The sequence below is a fragment of the Vanessa cardui genome, chromosome 2 (assembly GCF_905220365.1).
Source record: "Vanessa cardui chromosome 2, ilVanCard2.1, whole genome shotgun sequence".
Taxonomy (NCBI): Eukaryota; Metazoa; Arthropoda; class Insecta; order Lepidoptera; family Nymphalidae; genus Vanessa; species Vanessa cardui.
The window spans coordinates 4647404-4671153 of NC_061124.1; the positions used below are offsets into that span (position 1 = coordinate 4647404).

Genomic DNA, 23750 nt, shown 5'->3' on the forward strand with positions numbered 1-23750 from the left:
TATTTGACTATTTTATAGATCATTTTATTTTAAAATAAGAAAATATTTTAATATAAAATAATAGTACATCACACAAATATTTTTCTATGTCAACACCACTTTTGTATATAGTCTGTTTAGAATATGCCATCAAAAAAGTCTTTTTCGTAGGTTACCGTTTGGGACGTAACCTATTTGCCGGATTGTGTTTAAAATAATAAAATGGTGAGCCTAGTGTTTTAAATATAATCAAAAGTGTATTGTGCTATAATACAGTTCTTCGTTTTATTCTTTATTTTATTGTTTTAGACTGAGATTAGTGAAATAAATCTCGATAGGTCTTAGGATGTCGTGTCCCAAAAGACTTTTCTCATATTTACTGCATATTATCATAAATAGGTTAGCTAATAATCTTAAATTAAGTATAAATAAACGTACATTTGGACTAATAAACTAGAAAAACGATAGTGTTCTACTATAACCTATATGATGAAAAAACGACACATGCGCGTCATCTGATATTGTCGAAGATACATATTTGATAGGCTTTACCATGTTTTATGAGTTTAGCCATATCAGTATGTGTTCTGAAGCAATAACTATGATTATAAAGTGTCTCTGATCTATTCACTTAAAATTAATTATTTGTCTTAAAGTACAATTTTTATAGCATTGTTTTCATTAGGGCTTCGTGAAAGTGGTGAAGAACAAGCAGTACTTTAAGCGTTACCAAGTCAAGTTCAAGAGGCGTCGTGAAGGAAAAACTGATTACTATGCACGTAAACGCCTCGTCGTGCAGGTATGATCAATCATTTTATCTACAATTTACATTATTCATTGATTATCATTTAACTATGTTAAATGTATATTTGTTTTAGGACAAGAATAAATATAATACGCCTAAATATCGTCTGATCGTCCGTCTTTCGAACAAGGATGTGACATGTCAAGTTGCCTATTCAAGAATTGAAGGGGACCACATTGTTTGTGCTGCCTACTCCCACGAATTACCGAACTATGGTATCAAAGTAAGTTATATTTCTTTATGAGTAATATTCTCTCTATTTGAAGAGAGGATTTGGAGATTATTCGGTTTGACTACTCTGATGTGGATTAGTGTATACACATGTGGTATACCTTCCGACACATGTATGTATCTTCATAATGTTTAGTGATCAGATGAATTATTCAAACAAATTAGGTTCAGTGATTCTGGCCTGGTTTTGAATCAATTATCAATCCCTGTTAAAGGTTCATATGTTTCAACAGGGTCAGTTTGTTTTATTGATTTTTGGAAAAATTCATCTATCATTAAAAAATTATTTGTTTATGATGATTTTGAACGGGCGGTCTGAAGCAATGTACAAATGCAATCCCCATGTTGATATATGTTCAATACTGATTATATCAAATGTACAGATTGAAGTATCAAGTATTATTTCATTATTATTTAATAAGAACATTTTGTAGGTTGGCCTTACTAACTATGCGGCCGCTTACTGCACTGGTCTTTTGTTAGCCAGACGCTTACTTCAAAGGCTGGGCCTTGACTCTTTGTATGCTGGAGCTACAGAAGTTACTGGTGATGAATATAATGTGGAACCTGTAGACAACGGACCCAGTGCATTCAGGTACTTTTTTCTCTATTACCTAATAAATATATAGGACATTATTTGTTTAGTGAAATTCTTGCAAATAAACAATTGGTTTTATGATGATATATTACGGGCGGACAGACAGCATACCATAAGGGACAAGTGCAAAATGTTGATTGTAATTTTCTGAAAGTGTTCTGCTCCAATAACAAATTTAAATTTACAATTAATTTTCTAACAATGTTCGTTAACTTTTTAGATGTTACTTAGATGTTGGTCTTGCTCGTACTACCACTGGTGCCCGTGTGTTTGGAGCTATGAAGGGTGCAGTAGATGGTGGTCTCAATGTTCCTCATTCCATCAAGAGGTTCCCTGGCTATGATGCAGAAGCTAAAAAATTCAATGCTGAAGTACACAGGTAAATTGATTTTATATCATTTTTAAAATGTTCCAAAGTGGCTCCTTTCATCCTTCGATAAATAGAATGTCTGTTAATCGAACAGCCTTAAAGGAGCAAAATTATCTGTATGACTCTTGGTTGTCAAATAAAGTATCATATAGCTTTTTTGAACCAGTTATACTGACAGTTAAAAGTAAAAATGCAAATACTTTCAGACATCAAATAAGTTTACATACATCTTATATTAATAAAAACTTACAGGGCTCACATCTTTGGTCTTCATGTAGCAGAATACATGCGTAATCTTGAACAGGAAGATGAAGATTCCTACAAGAGACAGTTTGGCAAATACATTAAACTTGGCGTTGCTGCTGATGCTGTGAGTTTACTTCCTTATTATCTAACGTCCAACCAAATTACTGCCTAATATATTATTAAAGTAGTGTCGAAGTTGGACAAAAATAATGTAAATTGTTGATTCTTTCTTTAAAGCTGCTTGTTTTAAAGATGACAGCAATTTGCCTACAATTTTATTACAAAACGGTATCTATCTATTAAATTCATGATGTAGTTGCTTTTGCCAATTTACCATATGAATGGGCTATTACTTCACCTGTTGTTAATTATGATTATATTTTGTTAGATCGAATCCCTGTACAAGAGCGCTCATGCAGCAATCCGTGCAGACCCATCTCATAAGAAGAAGGAAGCTAAGAAAGATCCTGCAAAACAAAAACGCTGGAACAAACGTAAGCTTACCTTAGCCGAGAGGAAGAACAGAATCAAGCAAAAGAAAGAGTCTTTCATCAAGAGGTTGCAAGCAGAAGCTTAAAGGCTCTAAAATAAAGCCATTTATAATACAAGACTGAATATTATTTAACCACAAATACATATGTACAAACATATTTTTTATTTCTTCAATAATAAATCTAAATTTTATAACTCCTCTAAATTCTATAACCGCTCTAATTTCTATATTTAAATATATCGTTGTATAAGTATGGCGTTTACATACATTAAAAAGTTATTAAAAGTATAGAACTTTGCTATTGCTCTCACTGGTGATGGGAGGTTCGTTTTCTGCCTGGAGGATAGGAATTGCGATTCAACGGAAAAATGCTGTCTTGCTACCTTTCTACGCGGTCAGGTTTATAGAGTAGGTGTTGTTAATTTATATTTTATAAATATTAGGCCTTGAATGATATTAATTAAAAAAATTATACAAATTGACCATATAACATAATGGTGCAATAGCCTGTTGGTATATATACTGTACTAGTATCTATTATCAAGTCAAGGTAGTCTGTACAACCTTTTTATTTAAATATAACCTTCAAACCGTATTTTAAGAACATTACCAAATAGCAACCGTCAGCTTTATATAAAACCATTTGTAAACAACAACAACAGCCTGTAAATTCCCACTGCTGGGTTAAAGGCCTCCTCTCCCTTTGAGGAGAAGGTTTGGAACATATTCCACCACGCTGTTCCAATGCGGGTTGGTGGAATTTGTAAAGGTTATATCTAAATTTTATATTATTTAGGTATAGTTTAGTGTCAATAATAATAGACACTAAACTCATGACACTATAAAGAAACTCGCTTTTATTCAAAGAAAGCAAAAGAGCTCATAAAAATTGATGATTTCAGATGTTATTCTATAGTTAACCAGATAAGTCCAATACAAAAAAACTTATCTCGTTTTGATCCGTCCTTCTCATTATCAATCGTGATTGATAGCAGGACGGTTAATATATATAAAAATGCTACTCTTATACTTGAAAATATAAGAATTTTGATCGTTTGCTAAATCCATGTACCCTTTATGTTTATGTAATACGTAAGAAGACAAAACTAATTTAACCTGAACACATAGCTATCACTTTAGTGAAAAGAGTGATCATATCGTGTAGCCTGACTTTTATAAATTTCGTCTGTGGTTAATCGATAGTCTGTGGTCTTGCTCAGAATTCATATCACAAGTCACAACAATAGTCAAACAATTTGTAAATGTAAATATTGCGATCGTTTCACTGGGGTTATTTGTGTATTTTCTCTATATTTATTACATGACAAAAATAATTAACAAATGTATAATTATGATTTAAAAAAATTATCAACTTGATTATATGAATATACATCCTACCTATGGGTTATTATATTAAATATACGAAATTTTTCAATGTTGAATAATTAATTTTTAAACATAGCTGCTTTTTAAAGTTTTACTATATATACATAAGAGAGTACATTCTGATGGATGTTATTAATTATTTACTCGAAACTGAAAACATAAACATCTGTCGAATATGTTTGGGAAACGCGACACATGCAAAATATTTATTTTCCGAAGAAGAAGAGTCGAAAAGTATATTAAATAAGATATACATTTGCTTTCAATTAAGATTAAATTATGATAAATACTTTCCCATAGTTATATGTGAGATTTGTGTAGAAGAACTAAATGTCGCATATAGTTTTCGTCAAAAATGTGTTTCCTTTGAAAAACGATTTTCAATGTTTTATCAACAAGTGAAGGAAAAATGTAATTTGAATAATCAAAAAGGTGAAACTGAAGACATAAAAGACTTAACTATTATCGAGAGTCCAATTTCACTGCCAGATAATTTTAAGGATGCTCAAATAAAACTATCAGGTATCACAAGATTCATATTAAAGTGTAAAGATACTATGTACTTAATTATTATATCAACACCAACAATTTATACTACGATAACTCGTGAGTGTTAGTGTATTTAAATCGATTGATTTTAAAAATTGCCTTTAGTTAGCGTTGTTTAAAATTTGTAACTTCGTCAATTTTATATATTTCTTCATGATTTGTAATACATATAAAAAAATAACATATTTTAAGCAACTTGGCATTAAAAAACAATTTTCATTAAAATTCGAGTTAGCGTAGAATAAATTGTTGGTATCAATACTATTATTCATGATTAAATTGTTTATTAATTTTTGTAATAATTACAATTATAATATATTTTTTATTATTAAAATCTTTTAACAAAAACAGTACTCTATTCTATTGTTTAAGATACGAAAATAGAACGAAATGAAATAAATATTACCATTAAAGAGAAAAGGCTACATGTATGTACAATCTGCAATAAAATACTCAAAACAAGCACATCATTACTAAAGCATAAATATTCAATGCATCAAAAGAGAAAACATCTAGGCAAATTCACGGGATTTGGAGTTGATCGCCGGTATCATTGTCCAAAATGTTTATATACTACTCCTCACAGTCAAACTTTGGTAAATCACATGAGAAGACACAATGGAGATCGTCCATATCACTGTGAGTGTGGCAAGAGCTTTACTCAATCTTCGAGTTTAACTGCTCATCGTAAAACTCACACTAACATAGCAGATTACACTTGTGCAATATGTGGAAAACAGTTTAAGCATGCTTTTTCACTCAAAAAGCATTTAGATGTTCACCAAACAGGAAAATATTCATGTGATATATGCCATAAAGAATTGAAATCCAGACAATCCTTACAAGACCACATGTATCGTCACTATAACATTCGAAATTACAACTGTGAAGATTGTGGTGATACCTTTGTAACTTGCTCTGAACTACTAAACCACAAAAAAAAACATAGCAGCATTAAAAAAGTTGAGTGCCATTTATGTGGTTACAAAACACATACCAAAAAAAATTTAATTATTCATCTGAAGAGGTAAGAAACCTTTAATAAATAAATATAAAGACATTCAACAGGAAGTCCTTAGTAAATTAACTAATCATTCATATCCATACATACCTACATATATATACATATATAAGAAAAGAAATATGAATATTAAGAGTCTTACTATTATGTAATTTACAATATTTATTGCATAAACGAATTACCTAACAAACTTCTTTTTTCTATTTTAAAGACTTACTATCCATTCATTTATTCATTGTCTTAACATTTTTTTTTATATGTATATTAATAAATGTTATAATGTCATTGGTACCAAAAAAATTCCAAATACTATTTCAATTCAAACAAGTCAAGATAGCATAGTATATACAAAGCTAGACAATTTTTAATGCACTTACTTCTATATTTTATGTATGGAAAATGATATAATTTCAGGCACACTGGAGATAAGTCCTACAAATGTGATAATTGTCACATGTCTTTTTTTACTAATGGTGACCTGCAGAGACACAAACGTGTCCACACCAGAGATAAGCCTTTCCCCTGCCCCTCTTGTGCACAAAGGTTTACACATAGTACAAGTCTGAACAAGCATATGAAATGTGTACATGGTATAGACTGCAAATGGGCAGATATTAAGTCCAAACAAACTCATAAAGAAAAACAAACTGTTGAAAATTAATGTCAATTTTTATGAAGAGCAAAATAAAAGAAAAAGAATGTTCCTTATTAATTTATTTACCAAAAACATGTCTCTTCTACAACTACACAATATTTTTATTTAATTGTCTATTGTTAAAAGGTTATTTAAACATAAAAAATATCCTTAAAAACCAAATTATCATTTAAGTTAAAAATTCTTCTTTTTTAAGGGCATAATTTTTGTCAATGTTTAGAGACTGCTTTATTTTAAATATCCACTCTTACAGATGTCTACTAAAATGATAAAATTTATATATTATGTATAATATTTGACATTGAGACATTCGTATTAAAAGTATTTCCAAAAGATGTTTAATTAAAGCATTTATGCTTTAAAAGTTGCTAGATGAAAAAAGTATTAATAACCACATTCACATTTTTTTTCATGTTAATTCTTATATATAATCTCGTTCTTTAGCGATGTGCTAAGGTACATATTGTCTTACAACAAGTAAGTCATTCTTGTATATTAAGTGGAATTACTAATAAAAAAGCATTTTGTTACTCTACCAGGATGTTATACATAAATATTTAAAATTGGATACTGTTTAGGTAATATTAAAACTGGTGCAACAGTTTTACATCTAATATTGAATTGTTCAAAAAAGTTTTGTGTTATTAAAAATATGTAACATCTAATCTTCCTCATAATCTTCATCATCCGAGATATATTTGCGTTGTTTTCGCTTCCTTGATGGTGTGTTCTTGCTCTTATTTTTTAATTTGATTTTCATTTTTACTGAACGATTTGACTCCCCATCTGAATCTTCATCTTCTGTAATATATTTCAATTAATGCAAATTTAAATACAAAATAATCTAAAATATTTAAATAATTTGTTTATTAAATAATATCAGTGGGTCCTAGCCTAAACCATACAGTGACTAACACAATATATTCAATGAAATAAGTCCAACTGTTAGGAAGTTTAGTTACTGAAGATTTATAAATGTAAATAATGTAATTCTAATTTTACCTTTATCATTATCATCAGAATCTTCAGAATTCTGTCCGCTCTCGTAGCGTCGTCTAATTTCTATAAAAACATTACGCATGCGTACTGAATCTTCATAAATTAGAGATGTTTCCTCATTATAAGTTTGAGCATTCGCACACAAAGTAAAGAAATCACGTTCCAAATCCGAAATGTCAGTATACTGAAAAATAAAGATAAATAAGTTTACCTGCTAATAATAGAATTAAAAAAAGAATATGTCAATAGAATAAGAATATTTTACTTTTCCATCTTCAATCCTATTCATGATCTTCTTGATGTCTAACGGTTTCTTAATTACGTCGTAATAGTCAGGTAGTTCTCGCCGCGAAGGTAGTTTCATAAAAGGCTCTGATAACACTCTACCATTTCTGAGAAAAAGGGGTGCTATATAATTATGGGAAATATGTATGTATAGTAGGACACAAATTAGATGTAGCATCGGAAAATGCAATGGAATGAAATTAAAACAGATTACTGCCGATTTACACAACCAATAGAAATAGCTCCCTATCGCGCCATTTGACGCTATTTGTCGCTATAGAATCAAGCGTCAGAGAAAATAAGTGCATGTAAATCGACGCGTCAAATTGACGAATATATATATATAAATAATAATAAATATAAATATAATAGGTCATATGATATTACAACTTCTTACGTTTGTGCAAAGATCATATTCGCATGAGAAATAAATACTGATAATTTGGGATAGCGTACTCAATTCGGATGTGATCGGTTTTACGAATTTTGCCGATGCGACATCTAAGTTGTGTCGTACTACATGTATGTATGTATATATTAATATAATAATTTATATTTAACATTTTTTCAAATATTCACATACTTTTTTCCTCTTTATAATATGAACATAGTTGATAATGAACTTACTCATCAGAATAGTCAATGAGTTTCTTCATAATAGTTTTCAATCTCTTTTTGAGTTGATTTAATTCCGTTTTGCTTTTCTTTTTTGAAGAGCATGGTACCTCATCTTCGTCAGAATCATCTTGGTTACGTCTGTAATTAAAATATAAATGAAAAACCAGTATCATGCAAGTAATTTGGTTGTTTTAAGATAAAGGAAGTTTATTATTGTAGTTACTTATATTAAATTAATAGGTAACATCATTTTTTTACTAATAGTATATATTTTTTTCAATTATCTATTGGGATATGTCTATACGATATAACTTCTTCAGACTAGATCATTAAAATCGTCTACAATCCAGAATACTTTTCTGTACAATACTATGGTTTAGAATAAGTTTTCAAAGGTAAACTTCTAAAATTTTCTAAAACATCAATAACTATGTACGTTAAATTATCTGATGTACGTGAAATGAACGTTTTATTAATTAAACACTCTTCTAATTAATCTATTGTGACCGAAACGTAAGTAGGTAAGGTAAATATTGCAACATAATCTACGATTTCAGGGAAATTGTTGGAAATACGAGTATGTGTGCCAGCAATTTTTAAGAAATTCACTTGAAATTATATTCTATAAAATGTTGAAGATAACTATGTTGGAGGTTAGTTGGGCCAGTGGTTACAAAGCGCGCATCTTAACCGATCGAACTCAAGAAGACGCCACCAATTTAATCAAGGAAAATATCGTGACTGCAGCTGCATGTGTCTAATTTCAATGAAATTCTGTCACATATGTGTCCACCAACCAGGATTGGAACGGCGTGGTAGATTAGGTTCTAAAAACCTTTCCCTCAAAGCGAGCCGAGGCTTTAGCCCAGCATTAAACGGGCTGTTATTGTACTTTACAAACACACACATTCAGCTTAATATTTACCGTCGCTTTCGTCCTCTCTTCCGTTTCTTGTCAAGCACTTCATCATCATCGTCTTCCTCCTCCTCCTCTTCAAACTCCTCATCGATAGCTTTCAGCCACTCCTTCTCAGTAAGTGAGTCCGTGTAATCAACTTCTTTACGTTGCCGGGACCCACGCCCCAGCGTCTCATCCTCGTCCAAGTAGTTCCAACCTTGGCCCTGATAATATTATTCACACAATTTTTAGAATGAGTTCAGTACCGTTGATACTTTAAAAGGTTTCTTTTTTATCATGTTTGTAATAAGAGTTTAAAGGTAATTGTGTTAGAAATAGTTTGCACCCAAATAATCATGTCTATCTGTGTATATTTAGAAGTCAATAGTTGTAATCGAGAGTTACCTTGTTGCACACAACCTCGTCGTCATTCTTAACGAGCCAGTCGGGCAACTCCGACTCATCGATGAGTCGCGATCGCGTCTCAACTTTCTTGCGTTCGATGTCGATTTGCTTGAAGATCTCCAGCTCCTCCTCGGAACGAGCTATCATCTCATTGATTAAGTCATCATCGGGAACTTCATTTTCTTCCTAGTTTTTATCAGAAAAACAATTGAATGAAATACAATTTTACATATATTATTAGGTATATGGGTATTATGCAAAAGCAAATGAAGTAGTAGAAACAAAATTTTGCAGAAAATTGTTTAAAATATAATATTACCTCCTCATCGTCTCCATCTTGATGTAAAATGCTTTGTAAGAACTGTTGCCGTTCCGAACCAGTCGACTTCTGGTCAAACATACCAGCTTGAATTACTTTTTCGTCCATATTTAGTTTGTACCTGAATAAAAGTTTTTTGTTATAAATGACATTTCTTCTTATTTTAAATCATATAGTAGACAATTGTATTATTTTTTTTTTATGGTATAGGTTGGTGGACGAGTAGATGGGCCACCTGATGGTAAGTGGACACCATCACCCATAGACAATGACGCTGTAAGAAATATTAACTATTCCTTACATCGTCATAGTGCCATCAACCTTGGGAACTAAGTTGTTATGTCCCTTGTGCCTGCAGTTACACTGGCTCACTCACCCTTCAAACCGGAACACACCAGTACTGAGTACTGTTATTTGGCGGTAGAATAACTGATGAGTGGGTGGTACCTACCCAGACGGGCTTGCACAAAGCCCTACCACCAAGTAAAAATGTATTGTAATTTGATAACTATAGTAAAATTTCATATTGATATTTTCAATTAATATTACCTTGCAGCAGCTAAAATTCTTTCTTCCACTGAATTGACGGTCATCAAACGCAAAACACGAACTTCATTGCGTTGGCCGATACGATGCGCACGATCTTGAGCTTGAAGATCCTAAAATGAACACATAAGAAATCTTATTTTGAGATATAAGTAACCATTTCACTGTATTAATGTGATCAACCTATACTATAAAATGTTAAAACATCATGAGCGACTTAAGATTTTAGTGTCTGATTGTATATAGTCAAAGGAGTTGTTAGTACATTAATTAAAGTTTTTAAATTTTGTCACATCTGTAAACTAGTGACTAGCCAAAGTCAGTACCTGGTGGGGATTCCAGTCGGAGTCAAAAATTATGACAGTGTCTGCGCTCTGCAGGTTCAGACCCAGACCACCTGCGCGCGTTGAGAGCAAAAAGATGAAATAGTCCGAACCGACGTCGTTGAACTTCTTCAGGAGCTCACCACGGTCCTCAGCCTTTGTCATACCGTCCAGTCTGTGTATAAGGATATAGTTCATATGGACCAAAATAATTAATTTACTCTTAAAATTAATATAATTAGTTTTTAGCAAGGTAGTAACTACAAACTATAATTTTTATTTCCGACGATATTTAGTTTAGATCAGCGGTCGGCAACCTTTTGGTAGGCAAGGGCCACAAGGTGGCGAAATAAAGTATAGGCGGGCCACAGTCATGATATTAACTTTAGAAGCCCAATATACCTACGCACAATTAGTGTTAATTAGTCATATTCCAAAGATAAAAGAAAAATGCTATTAAAAATAGTAAAAAAAACACAGAGTTTAATTCGTACACATAATACTTATATTATGTTCATATGTTTATAGACAAATAAAAGAAAAATAAAGAAATGAAAACTACAAACGACTTAAATAGGAAACTGACTTTACACAAATTTTAGTGTGATGTCTGAGGTTGCATTTGAGATGCTATTTGTTATATGTTTAATATATTTGCCAACTTTTTTACAAAACATTCACGGGCCGCAAGGAAGATGTTCGCGGGCCGCGGGTGCCGACCGCTGGTGTAGATTATATAAGTCAAATATTAAAGCGTAACAAATATTTTTATACCTCAAATACTGGAAAGCCCTCCACGAGAGATAGTCCTCAATGATGGTCATACACTGCGTCATCTGACAGAACACCAGTACTCTGTGTCCAGTTCTTTTCAATTTGGGTAAAATACGATCCAGAAGTTCAAATTTTCCAGATGCTCGATAAAGGTCAGGCCTAAGTAAAAAAAAGCAAAGTGTAAAAGACATTTTGGGTAAATTAAAGTTTTCTATTTATTTTATTACATTATTTTTTGCAAATAGTCTTGTAACACTATTAGTCTGTTTAAATCTGATGTCAACAATTTGAATTGTGTCATATAGATTGTATCAAAATATTTAAATCAAATGATGTGTATATTTGTATAGCATTATTAATTTTAAAGTTTATCAGCTGGAGGTTTTATTTACACCTCAATCCAATATAACACATGAATACAATAATGAGATTTTATACCCTGAAACAACTCCTCCGCCAGTGCCAATGTGGTCACAGAACTTTTCCTCAATGTGTTGGAACATGAAGGGGTGATTGCAGAGCTTGCGGAGCTGTACGATGGTATTCATGAGCGCCTTTGCTCCACCCTTTCCTTTGTTGCCCTTCTCTGATCCGTCCGTTAGCAGCACACCCTTCGACTGCATGTGTCTGGTAAAAAGATTTTGTAATAATTAATTATAAACTTTACCTTTACCATTATTGACATTAAAACTCTCATTTTCTAATAGAGCAAAGAATATTACTTGTATAGTACGCGCTGCAAACCACTCATGTCGCACTTAATGATGTATTCCACTTTGTCGGGCAACTGACTCTCCACTTCCTTTTTAAGTCGCCGCAACAAGAATGGACGTAGAACTTTATGCAGACGACGAATAATAAGTATTGTTTCTTCCTCGTTCAGTTCCACCTTTTAACAAAAGTTAGGCTTCATTTAATTTTAAATTAAAATATAAATCAGATGAGTATATCCATTGGACAAAACAATTTGTATATGTGTTAGTTTACAAGCAGAGATGGCCCACTGGTTAGAAAGCGTGCATCTTAACCGATGATTGCGGGTTCAAACCCAGGCAAGCACCACTATACATATGTGCTTAATTTGTGTTTATAATTCATCTCGTGCTCGGCGGTGAAGGAATACATCGCGAGGGAACCTGCATGTGTCTAATTTCATCGAAATTCTGCCACATGTGAAATCCACCAACCTGCATTGGAACAGCGTAGTGGAATCCAAACCCTCTCCTTAATGGAAGAGGAGGCCTTATCTCAGCAGTGGGAAATGTACAGGCTGTTACTTTACTTTACTTTATTTACTTTTAGGTAACAAGCAAGTTACCTTTTCACCGGTAGTCGCGAAAGGAGCGTTGAACCACTGCTCGAAGGTGGAACAGCTCTTGAATATGGAGGGCAGTAGGAAGTTAAGCAGTGCCCACAACTCCGGCAGCTTGTTCTGCAGCGGCGTCCCCGTCAGCAGCAGCCGGTGTGGCGCCACGTAGTGCGTGTTGAGCACCTGCGTCAGCTTGCAGTGGTGGTTCTTCATACGGTGACCCTCGTCGATTATCATGTATTTCCATTGAACCTGTTGGTCACGAGCCGATTGAACTTTTTGTCATATTTTATAGATTTTATAGCTTGCAATTTGTCTAAACTAGTTAGTGAAATAAATAATGTTAGGTTGTTATGCTGCTTCTGCTAAAATTGAGGCAACTAGGGGAGTTATAACACGAGAATCTCAACCAAACAGTGGGTACAAAATCCCATATTAAGTGGTGCTTTTCATGTGTTTAATTTGTGTTTATAATTCAGTTCACCCGTTGCGGTATATCACTTATCCACATCCACTGCACTGCATACCATATGTAGTGTAAGCTTTAGCTCAGCTTGGGTTATCTTGATAGATACACCATTCGTTATATCTCATTATAGCATTAGCCTACCTTGGCCAGCACGCCCTTATCCTTGATGACGTATTCATAAGTGGTGAGCAGCACGTTGAACTTAGTGGAGCGCATTTGCGTCTGCACGAGACGACGCGACTGCGGGGAGCCCTTGTACGAGACCACTTGCACGGTGGGAGCCCACTTCTCGAACTCCAACACCCAATTTGATAGTGTACTGGAAACAAAGCGGACAAAGATTAAAAATAAATACTAAAAAGAAGTTTTTTAGAGGCAAGACTTGCACTCATGGTTAATATCCACTTCAGTAGAACCTAAATTGCCAAAAGATAATCTGATCACTTAATGTTACACTACAAGCAATTGACTAATAAAATAAACAATTGAAATGCAACAAATAAGCTTATCCAAAATGCATTACTTTTGAAAATAAGTTTACCAGTTTTAATTGAACGAGGCAATTTATTAGTCAAGACAACAACAAAGTTATCAAAAAAATAATGGAGTTATCAAAAAAATACACTAAACTTTGTTTAACAATTGTTTAAAATTATTTTAAAAAAATCACTTACCTGAGAGGTACAATGATTAGGAATGGCCCATTTACTTTCTTTTTCTCCATTAGATAGGTTACCAGAGCAATTGTTTGGATGGTTTTACCAAGACCCATCTCGTCAGCCAAAATTCCATTGAGATTGTTATTGAAAAGAGATACCAGCCACTCTAAGCCCTAAAAAAAACAAAATTACATTAATAAAATATATTTATTTCTTAATTAATAGTTGATACACATTATTAAATTATTACTAACCTTAATCTGGTATTCCTTTAGATTTCCATTAACCAAGATGCTGGCCTGCTCGGTGACAGATTCATGCACAGTATGAGCGATACTGCAATAAAACACATAATGCAAATCAACAACATTGGTAAATTGTATTCATATTTATAAATATTTGAGTTGAGTATGAGACTTTGTCTATTAAATATTTGTTTTAATATGAACCTGTAATAAGTTTGTTCTTCAGTCTTATACTCATCGTCTTCAACTTTAGCTTTCTTGATCATATCGCGCGCTCTCTCCTCGTCCGTCTTTTCTTTGTCACTCTTCTCATGGTGGTGCCTCTCCCTTCTTTCTCTCTTTTCTAAAAGGCAATCAATAACATTAGCAGCTGAATAAAACAACATGACTTCTACATAGGAATTTTATGTAAGAAAAAAACTATGTTCATGTATATTATTGAAATTGAATGTAAATCTTGAATGTAATCACTTAAAAAATATTTAATAAAAAGCCATTACCATCATCTTGGCTGTCGTCGCCAGAATCGTCAGAATCAGATAAAACTTCCCAACCGGGATGTGTATCCATCCAGTCCTTAAGTTGAGACAACAGCGGAGCCTCTTCGCCTTTCAGCACCTATAACAATACAGTATTACAATGTTAATATTGAAATTGAGAAAATAGAACTAGAATTTTGTACCGATAACTACTTACTTCACCAGTCTTGGGATCCATAACACTGACACGAGAGTCTGATGTTTGTGAGCTGTCGTCCATCGCGTCTATTTCACCCCCTTCGAGAACCTTCTTCTTGCGAGATTTCTAGAAAAGTAAAAATTATATAATTTATTTACGAGAGCAAAGTAAAAGAACTAATAAGTATTAAATTTTGAGCAAGTTTAATTTAGATAATTTAACCTAATTTTGACAGTAAAATATGAATGATCAAATAATACAACATTCATCTAATGATTATTATGAATGAATTATTTTAGCTTTTAATGGTATATCAAATCTATCTCACCCTTTTCCTACGCTCTTCTTCCTGTTGTTAATAATAATGAAATATTAATTAAATGATTATCACATGTAGATTATTGAATTATTTTAGCTTTCAAATCAAATATCAAATATGTCTCACCCTTTTCCGTCGTTCCTCTTCCTGTTGTTTTTTACGTTGCTCCTGCTTGTGTTGTTTGACCATCTCCGTTAGACTGGCAATGTACTCGTCAGTCTGCGACAAAAGGAACGCCAGCCGCTTGTCTTTCTTCTGATCAATGAGCTTTCTGTATCCCTCTTCGTCTTCAGCCATCAAGCTAAGAATATAAACACATTGTTAGTTCAAATAATTTTCTAAAAATATTATAATGTCTGATTATATTGCTATACGTACCGTCGCATACGCTCCTTTTCGATGCGCTCTTGTTCTTTCTTCTGTTCTCGCTCAGCATTCGCGTGGTAGTTCATGATGGCTTTATTCATGCGAGACAACTTAGCGACATTGTTGCGATGATACTCTTTGAAGTCCTTAGCTATAAATGTTACAATAGTTTTAAAATAATACATATAAGCTAAGTTGTATGTATGTTTAGTTAGCAGATAATAATAATAATAAATAATCTTTATTCACATAAAAATTTACAGAGTATAATGAAATCCCTGATTTCTGAGCTAGGCTCAAAACCTGTATTACAGAAATCAGTGTCCTCTCTCATATTTGAGTGTCATATTGTTCTATGTAAATAAAAATAAATGATAAAAAAATATTTCTTACTGTATACTAGACTAGAGTGTGTAAATGTGTGTGTGTGAGTGTATGTGTGTAATTTGTTACACAAAATATTATAGCAACAACAGTTCAGTTTGTTCACAATCTAGTCCTAGTAGCCAATTTTTAATAATTACTTATCTTCACGATAACATAAGGGATGTATATTATTTATTTTGTTATACAAATAAACTGCTTTAAAATATAATAAGACTAAATAGTGTCTTACCATGTTGCAATACAGTTTGCAGGAATTCCTGGTGCTTCTGTCTGCGCTTCCTTTCGGCTTCCAACTTTTGTTGCTTCTCGAGTTTCTCCGTGGCGCGAGCCTCGCGCAACCCTTGCCTCTTCGTGCGCTTGTAGGCTTTAATGTTAACAGCCGTCTCTAGGGTCGTGTCACGACGTACTTGTCCAAGAATCTAATAGAAAATCATCGATTATTCAATTAATATCTTACTGAATTAAAAATTGTTATATTCATAAATCGTTTTTGACATTATATTGATGACGACCTCCGTGGTCGAGTGGTGTGTACACCGGTTTTCATGGGTATGCCACTCTTAGGTCCCGGGTTCGATTCCTGGCCGAGTCGATGTAGATTACCATTAGTTTTCTATGTTGTCTTGGGTCTGGGTGTTTGTGGTACCGTCGTTACTTCTGATTTCCATAACACAAGTGCTTCAGCTACTTACATTGGGATCAGAGTAATGTATGTGATGTTGTCTCATATTTATTATTATTATTATATTTATATTGCTAAGAAAGTGGGTACCTCAGCTCGTAGTTGCTTTTGGAAGTTAAGAACACGGAGCGCCCGCAGCTCTATTTGTGCCTGCAAGCGGAGGTCGTCCGATATATTCGCCGGCAAGTTGGAGAGGACTTCAATGCGGTGAGCGATCCGTGCTGCGATTCTATAAAACAATTAACGTTTAAGCGATATTTAAATAATAATAATTATTACTTATTGAGCTGAGATGGCCCAGTGGTTAGAACGAGTGCATCTTAACCGATGATTGCGGGTTCAAACCCAGGCAAGCACCACTATATATATGTGCTTAATTGTGTTTATAATTCATCTCGTGCTCGGCGGTGAAGGAAAACATCGTGAGGAAACCTGCATGTGTCTTATTTCATCGAAATTCTGTCACATGTGCATTCCACCAACCCGCATTGGAACAGCGTGGTGGAATATGTTCCAATCTCTCTCCTCAATGGAAGAGGAGGCCTTATCTCAGCAGTGGGAAATTTACAGGCTGTTACTTTACTTTTTACTTTACTTATTGAAGTGAAGTCAAGATCTTACCTGTTTTCTCTCTCATTTAAAATCTGTAATGGATCGATCCCGACCGGTTTGGGGATAGACGTGATACGATTCTGCTTCGCTCCGGGAGTTGGAACACCCGGCTGAAAAAACATCAAAAACATATTATTTTTTTAGTAATATAAATAACAGTAAAACAAACAGATATGTTTTTGAAATAAATTTTTAACCTGCTGAGTTGGTGGTCCCGTGGGAGCTCCAGGGCCGGGCCCCCGGGGCGGCGCGGGGCCTCGCAATGCAGGTGCGCCTCCCATTGGCTGCAATAAAATTATAGTCCATATATACATTTCTCTTTGGTGGATGGTCAAATGGGCCAATAACCTCGGGAAGTGAGATAATATGTATGTCTATAGTGCCACTTATCATTCAACCGGACAACAACAGTACTAAGTATTGTTGCTTGGCTACCGCTAAACTAAAGAAAGTAGAGATGGCTCAGTGGTAAGAACGCGTGCATCTTAACCAATGATTGCGGGTTCAAAGCCAGGCAAGCACCGCTGATTCATGTGCTTAATTTGTCTTTATAATTCATCTCGTGCTCAGCGGTGAAGGAAAACATCGTGAGGAAACCTGCATGTGACAAATTTCATAGAAATTCCACCACATGTGTATTCCACCAACCCGTATTGGAACAGCATGGTTTATATGACATATGTTCCAAATCTCCTCAAAGGGAGAGGAGGCCTTTAGCCCAGGAGTGGGAATTTACAGGCTGTTTTTGTTGTTGTACCGCTAAACAAAGCCACCATGAAAATACTAATAATTATTATGCAAACAGTTTAACATATAAATATTCGTTAAAAACATCGTACCGGATTCACCAAAGGCGGTGTGGGTTGAGTGGGCGGAGCCATTTGTCCCGTCATTGGGAGAGGCGTGGGCGGCGCTCCGCCCCCACCGCGAGCGGCGTCCCCACCGGCAGCGCCCTTGCCTCCCGTAACCCCTGCGCTTTGTCCGCCTGCTTGTGGTTGCCTAAGGGAACATAAACATGTCTAAGCCTAAGTCACGTTTCCTATATTATACAAGAGATATTTTAAAATAAGAAACTATTCAATCAAGTCACAATAATATGTTATAAGTCAATTAGACCTTAACCTCAGGACTGAACCCTTATTAATTATAAATAAATAGATAAATATGAGACAACCTCACATACATTACAAACTGGGTGTTTGTGATCCATGACAAAATAGAAAACTATGATAATCTACATCGACTCGGCCGGGAATCGAACCCGGGACCTCGGAATGGCGTGCCCATGAAAACCGGTGTACACACCACTCAACCACGGAGGTCATCAGATTGATAGTGCGCTAATTGCCGTAACAACTTGGTTCGTTACCCCTGACTGTAGGGCGAGGGCGGCTGCGCGGGCGGCGTGGGGCACTCGGGCGGCGTGTCGCCGGTACGTTTGCCCGCCGCCATCAGAGCGATTTGTTGAGCGATGGGCTGATTGCGCGCCAGGTTTCGGTAAGCTGCTATTTGAGCTCTGCAAAATAAACAATACGCCAATAATAAGTTTATTAAATCCAATTACGATTAAACTTAATCAAAATTACTTAAATTACTCACTTTAACTGGCCCAGTTGTGTATTAGAAAATAGTCCTTTGTTCGGATCTTGAGAATTTGTTCGCGCGCGAATGGCCAGGAGCTGCGAGTATCTCGGATCCTCTTGTAAACCTTTCTCCTCCATTGAATCGATAGCTCGTTGCAGAGCATTTAGATTGTCCGGTCCAGACGCAGCGAGGGAGCTCTGCATCGGAGAAGAAGAAGGCGCTCCATTTGCGGAGGAAGTAGACGGTGGAGGTACTGAGCCGTGGGGAGGGGTTTGTGCGGCAGGGGGTTGCGGTGGGGCTCCAGAAGGCGGTTGGTTAGATGGAGGACCACCGGGAGGGGTCGGAGCGCCACTAGGGGATGGAGCTGCATGAGAGTAACCTCCTTGTGATGACATCATTCCATGATGTGGTGGCATAGGAGGCATTCCTTGCGCATGCACACCGTGAGGTGGCGGACCGCCAAGTGGAAGTGGCACTCCTGGTTGGCCTGGTGGGCCCTGTGGCCCGTTACCAGGCGGTGGGCCGCCTGTCAAAGCCATCGGACCCTACAAACAAAAAAAATACTGTATATATTTTCACTTTAACTAGATTAACGGAAGAAACCTTTTTCATTACATGTATTAACAGATCACTGTAAAAAGGTCATGTCATTAATACTTAAGGCACAGCCATACTGATATTTCAGCATTGACACAAAGTAACCATTATTAAAAATGTTATTTATTGCCTATATCTTCTTATATGTCCCGTTTTTATGTACTCATACTCTCGAAAATTATACACTTTATGAGATAACAGCTTTTAATGCTTATGAAAGAGCTTTCTTATATTACTTACATTTAAAAAAAGAAGCTATAAGCTTTTTAAATGGTGTGTCAAATGAAGCTGCAATACCTATGGATGTGATGGTTACCGAGGAGAAAGCACTAATATTTGAAGAAAAAATGCAGTCTTTCAACATACAATATAATATTATTACAGATGTTCAAATGTAAAATTTTATAATTTAAAAATTTAAGTTTAAAAACCAAATTTATTTTAGACAGTAATTACAAAGGATCTTTCAGAGAGTCTATGCCCAATGAGAATGATACATCTCCATATAACGTATTCAATACATTTCATGATTGGGAAAGTATTTTGAGCTTAATCAATAAATGTGGAAAAAAAAACACTAACTTTAAAAAAACTGTTATTGCAAAAACCTTTGAGAAAAGAGATATTTTTATGCTTCATTTATCAAACGGGAAGAAAAAGCCCATTGTTTTCATAGTAGGAGGGGAAGATGGGAAGGATTGGATGTCTTCAGCTTTGATTTTGAACCTATTTTCTGAATTATTAAATAGGACAAGTGGCCTCAACAGTCTCTTAAGGAAGTTTGACTTTTATCTTTTACCTATATTGAATCCAGATGGATTTGTCTTCAGTAAAAAACAGGTTAATTGTATTAAATTCTTAGTTCTCAATAGAAGGGATGTCTAGGGATCATAAGTTTTTGAATCCCTTAGTTCAGAGTACAAATAGCTTAGCTTATAACATAATCATTTTCTTATATTTAACAAATACTTGTTGGTTTAAAATAAACATTTTCATTATACACATATATTCCATAAATTAATTAAGTAAAAACCAATATTTCTATTTAACCGTCCCTGACAACAATATCCCAAAAGATCAGGATTAATCCTGCTATTTTAAATTGCTAGCCATTTTGTACACCATTCTACTGTTGATGCTTAAATTAGAGATTTCATTAAAATCCATGAACTTTAAGATACAATATGATTTCAATTTCATATTGTATCATAAAAGTTCATGGATCTTTAATTACTTCGATGTAAAATCCAAATTTAATGTGTTTTAATTTAATTTAGTGGTTCCATAAAAACGAAAAAATGCTAAGAACGAATTTTTAGTTAATAGCAATAAACACTTCATCTTATTTCCATTATTAATAATCAGAATAACATCTTCTAATGATAGTAAAGAATGTAAAATTTAACTATCTAACTTCAAATAATTTAAAAGACAGCTCAAATTTTTCTAGGATAGGTTATGGTCTAAAAATAGGAGAGATATTTATCCTCAAAAGAAATGCCACCATGGAAATTTTCCTATTGGAGTTAACATTGCTAGAAATTGGTTTCTTGAGAAATCTTCTAAGAGTGAGTATTATGGCAAGAAGAACAAAAAATATTTTTTACATGTACTTTTGAAAGATTCATATTATCCTTATCCTTTCATGTAAACATAATAGTTTCTATTTTTTTATAGTGATAGATGAAGAATGCAACTCTATTTATATTGGGCACAAAGCTCTTTCAGAAGAAGAAAGCCAGGCTTTATCATATGTTCTTAATAGTCTTGCATTGGATATGATTGCTTTTATAAATGTAAAAGGCTTTGGGCGATATATAACAGTACCTTATGGACACACTACAACCCTTGCTAATAATCATGATATAATGGTAAGTATGTACTTGTACTCTTTATTTTAAACTGTTTAGTAAACTATTGTTACAAACATAATGGAAACATGCAGTATATTATCCGATTAAAGTACCAGTATCAGTGGTGTTTAACGTAAATAACTTATAGCAAAACTTGTATTACATTATAATTTCATTGAATTTAAGAATATGTATCTAACAAAATATTTTATTTCAATGTTTTACTCTTTAAATTTTTTTGCAATTTACTGGTGTGTCTACTGTGGATTAAACTACTGACTGTATAAAATTGTATAGTATGCATGAACTACTATCACTATGGATCCTTGTCATCATAATAGTTAATTATATGAAGACAGTTCTTTTTGAAATATGTATTTTACTGTTAAGAAATAAAAAAAATAATCAAAACTTAATTATTCAGATGGAAATTCTAAGGTCTACCTGTTCCAAGGTTCTTGAAAACCATAACATAACATACTATGTGGGAACAACAGCTAACTATTTTTGTAAGTATTAAATTATCAAAAATATTTATCAAAAAAGCCATTGATATTTTTATTGACATATATAAAACAAAGTAGCTTTCCATCATCTTATGCTTAGATAATTTACATGCTAAGTATTTTTGTTCAATTACATCAACAGAGAAAGTTTTATATAGTATACACTCCAGCTGGGATTGATAGCTAGTAAAGTATATTTATTAGTATTATATGTAAAATAATTATATACTATTTCAAATAATTCATTTATTTCATAACTAATAAGGTAATTATAAATGGTAAACAAAAATGTATATATAATTCTAACTTTCTTTCTGTTTTTAGACAACTTTTCAGGTAATATGGCAGACTGGGTAAAATTCAAGTTAAACACACCAGTTGTGTATACTGTATATTTAGAAGATGAAAATACAGTACTTCCTCATCCGAGCCAAATCAATCGACTGAAGACCCAGTTCTTTACTATTTTAAATGAATCAATGTTTATATCACAGGATATATATGGACCCTTATTTAGCAATGAAGTAAACACATTTTCATATTTTTACACAAAGCATTTATATTATATCTATATGTTTAATAGTCTTCTGAATATTTACTGTTTACAAACATCAAGTTTATGATAATCTTATGGCTAATTCCATATAACTTCTATATAGATAAGCTTGATTATAATATCATTATAAATTATATGTATGTTTTAATTTCATAAAAGTAGTTAACTTACTTGATTTGGCATGTGTCCAATTTGATGTTGCATATATCCATGAGGAGGCCCTTGTCCTGGCATATTTGAATGCTGAGGATTATTTGGAATATTACTATGACCATTTGGGCCAGGTGGATGAGAACCAGCAGCACCCATAGGATGCCCAGGTGGTCCAGGCATGTGTGGTCCGACCATATGAGGTGGCATTTGATGGCCACTGGGTGGCATTCCTGGATGTTGTTGTGGAACCCCAGGTGGACCGTTAGTATTGGACGCAATTGTATGGGGTGGACCTGACGGTGGCATGTGATTTTGCATGGGTGGTTGTCCAGAACCCGAAGGATGTGATGGAGGTGGACCATTCACATGTTGTTGGTTGTAAGGACTATGAGGTGATTGTGGCGGTGCCGGACTTTGCGTCGGCGGTCCCATTGGACTAGGCGCCTGTGGTGGAGGCATAGGGCTACTTTGTGGAGATGGACTGGCCATTTTAAGTCCGTATTCTAATCTTACAGCATATCAAAAATATTTAGACACAAACACAGTCACAATCACAATTGCTTCATGGCGGAACACAGCGCGTATGTCAATACTGTAATTGATATTTATAACACAATTCTACATTGTTTAAATACTTCGAATAAATTATAAGTTAATGCTGTAAATACCACATATAATGAAATACAAAACAATGTTATATCAGAATGAAAAAACCTATCCACTGATATAGTTTAAAAGCCGCAGCTATTAGAAAACGACAAAACGTGAAATATAACGCGAAAGCAATATTTTGCAGTGTTGCCAGATGTTATGAATGGTAAATGGTAATTAATTGTAGAATTAATAAATTAAATAGGTTACTACCTAAATCAGTTTAGAAAAAAATAGTACATTTTTTGTAAATAATATAAATTGTTTTCGATCAATATCTCTTGTCTATTGCCTTGAAATAAATATATTTTTAGAGAGTTAAACAGTGAAACTTAACAACAAAAGATTCATTCAAATATTATGATTTATATTATTTAATCAAAAATAAATAAAATGCGTAACACAAAGATTGTGTAGAAATAGACTGACACAAATGTTATGTAAAATCAATAACTAATAATGAAAGTAGTGGAAAACCTCTAACTACTAACATTGACTTGTTCACTACCTTGATTAACCCATATCACAATTTTTGACATATATGAATAAGTCGAGGAATCATGTACTTCTCAACAATCCTTTGATTATATATGCACAAAATATCTAAATCTTATGAATACGCCT

General features: G+C 33.9%; 3 protein-coding genes across 4 annotated transcripts; 2 read left to right on the forward strand and 1 right to left on the reverse strand.

The window, feature by feature from the left end:
- The first annotated feature begins 71 nt into the window (after positions 1 to 71).
- On the forward strand, positions 72 to 2837 carry LOC124538617 (60S ribosomal protein L5). Its single transcript, XM_047115735.1, has 7 exons — positions 72 to 204; positions 665 to 778; positions 858 to 1007; positions 1450 to 1610; positions 1834 to 1992; positions 2236 to 2353; positions 2618 to 2837. The coding sequence occupies exons 1-7, from the start codon at positions 202 to 204 to the stop codon at positions 2804 to 2806; spliced, it is 894 nt and encodes a 297-aa protein (XP_046971691.1). The 5' UTR covers positions 72 to 201; the 3' UTR covers positions 2807 to 2837.
- A 1265-nt stretch (positions 2838 to 4102) lies between these two features.
- On the forward strand, positions 4103 to 6382 carry LOC124542754 (zinc finger protein 660-like). The gene is made up of 3 exons (XM_047120655.1): positions 4103 to 4630; positions 5030 to 5684; positions 6093 to 6382. The coding sequence occupies exons 1-3, from the start codon at positions 4231 to 4233 to the stop codon at positions 6337 to 6339; spliced, it is 1302 nt and encodes a 433-aa protein (XP_046976611.1). The 5' UTR covers positions 4103 to 4230; the 3' UTR covers positions 6340 to 6382.
- Positions 6378 to 23270, reverse strand: LOC124542739 (ATP-dependent helicase brm). 2 transcript variants are annotated; one of them, XM_047120648.1, is made up of 30 exons: positions 22494 to 23270; positions 18826 to 19355; positions 18596 to 18742; positions 18066 to 18225; positions 17424 to 17510; positions 17236 to 17336; positions 16705 to 16843; positions 16162 to 16351; positions 15558 to 15696; positions 15306 to 15480; positions 15189 to 15209; positions 14879 to 14986; positions 14683 to 14800; positions 14387 to 14525; positions 14192 to 14273; positions 13953 to 14110; positions 13420 to 13597; positions 12819 to 13061; positions 12223 to 12389; positions 11939 to 12127; positions 11501 to 11659; positions 10730 to 10901; positions 10407 to 10516; positions 9858 to 9978; positions 9539 to 9724; positions 9161 to 9357; positions 8245 to 8373; positions 7598 to 7724; positions 7336 to 7516; positions 6378 to 7134 (listed from the first exon to the last, which is right to left on the reverse strand). In XM_047120648.1, exons 1-30 carry the CDS (start codon positions 22962 to 22964, stop codon positions 6995 to 6997), a joined length of 5064 nt encoding a protein of 1687 aa, XP_046976604.1. In that variant the 5' UTR covers positions 22965 to 23270; the 3' UTR covers positions 6378 to 6994. The 2 variants fall into 2 exon arrangements, with proteins under 2 accessions (XP_046976604.1, XP_046976606.1); XM_047120650.1 differs by lacking the exon at positions 15189 to 15209 and having other exon boundaries at positions 22494 to 23269.
- Between the last annotated feature and the right edge of the window lie 480 nt (positions 23271 to 23750).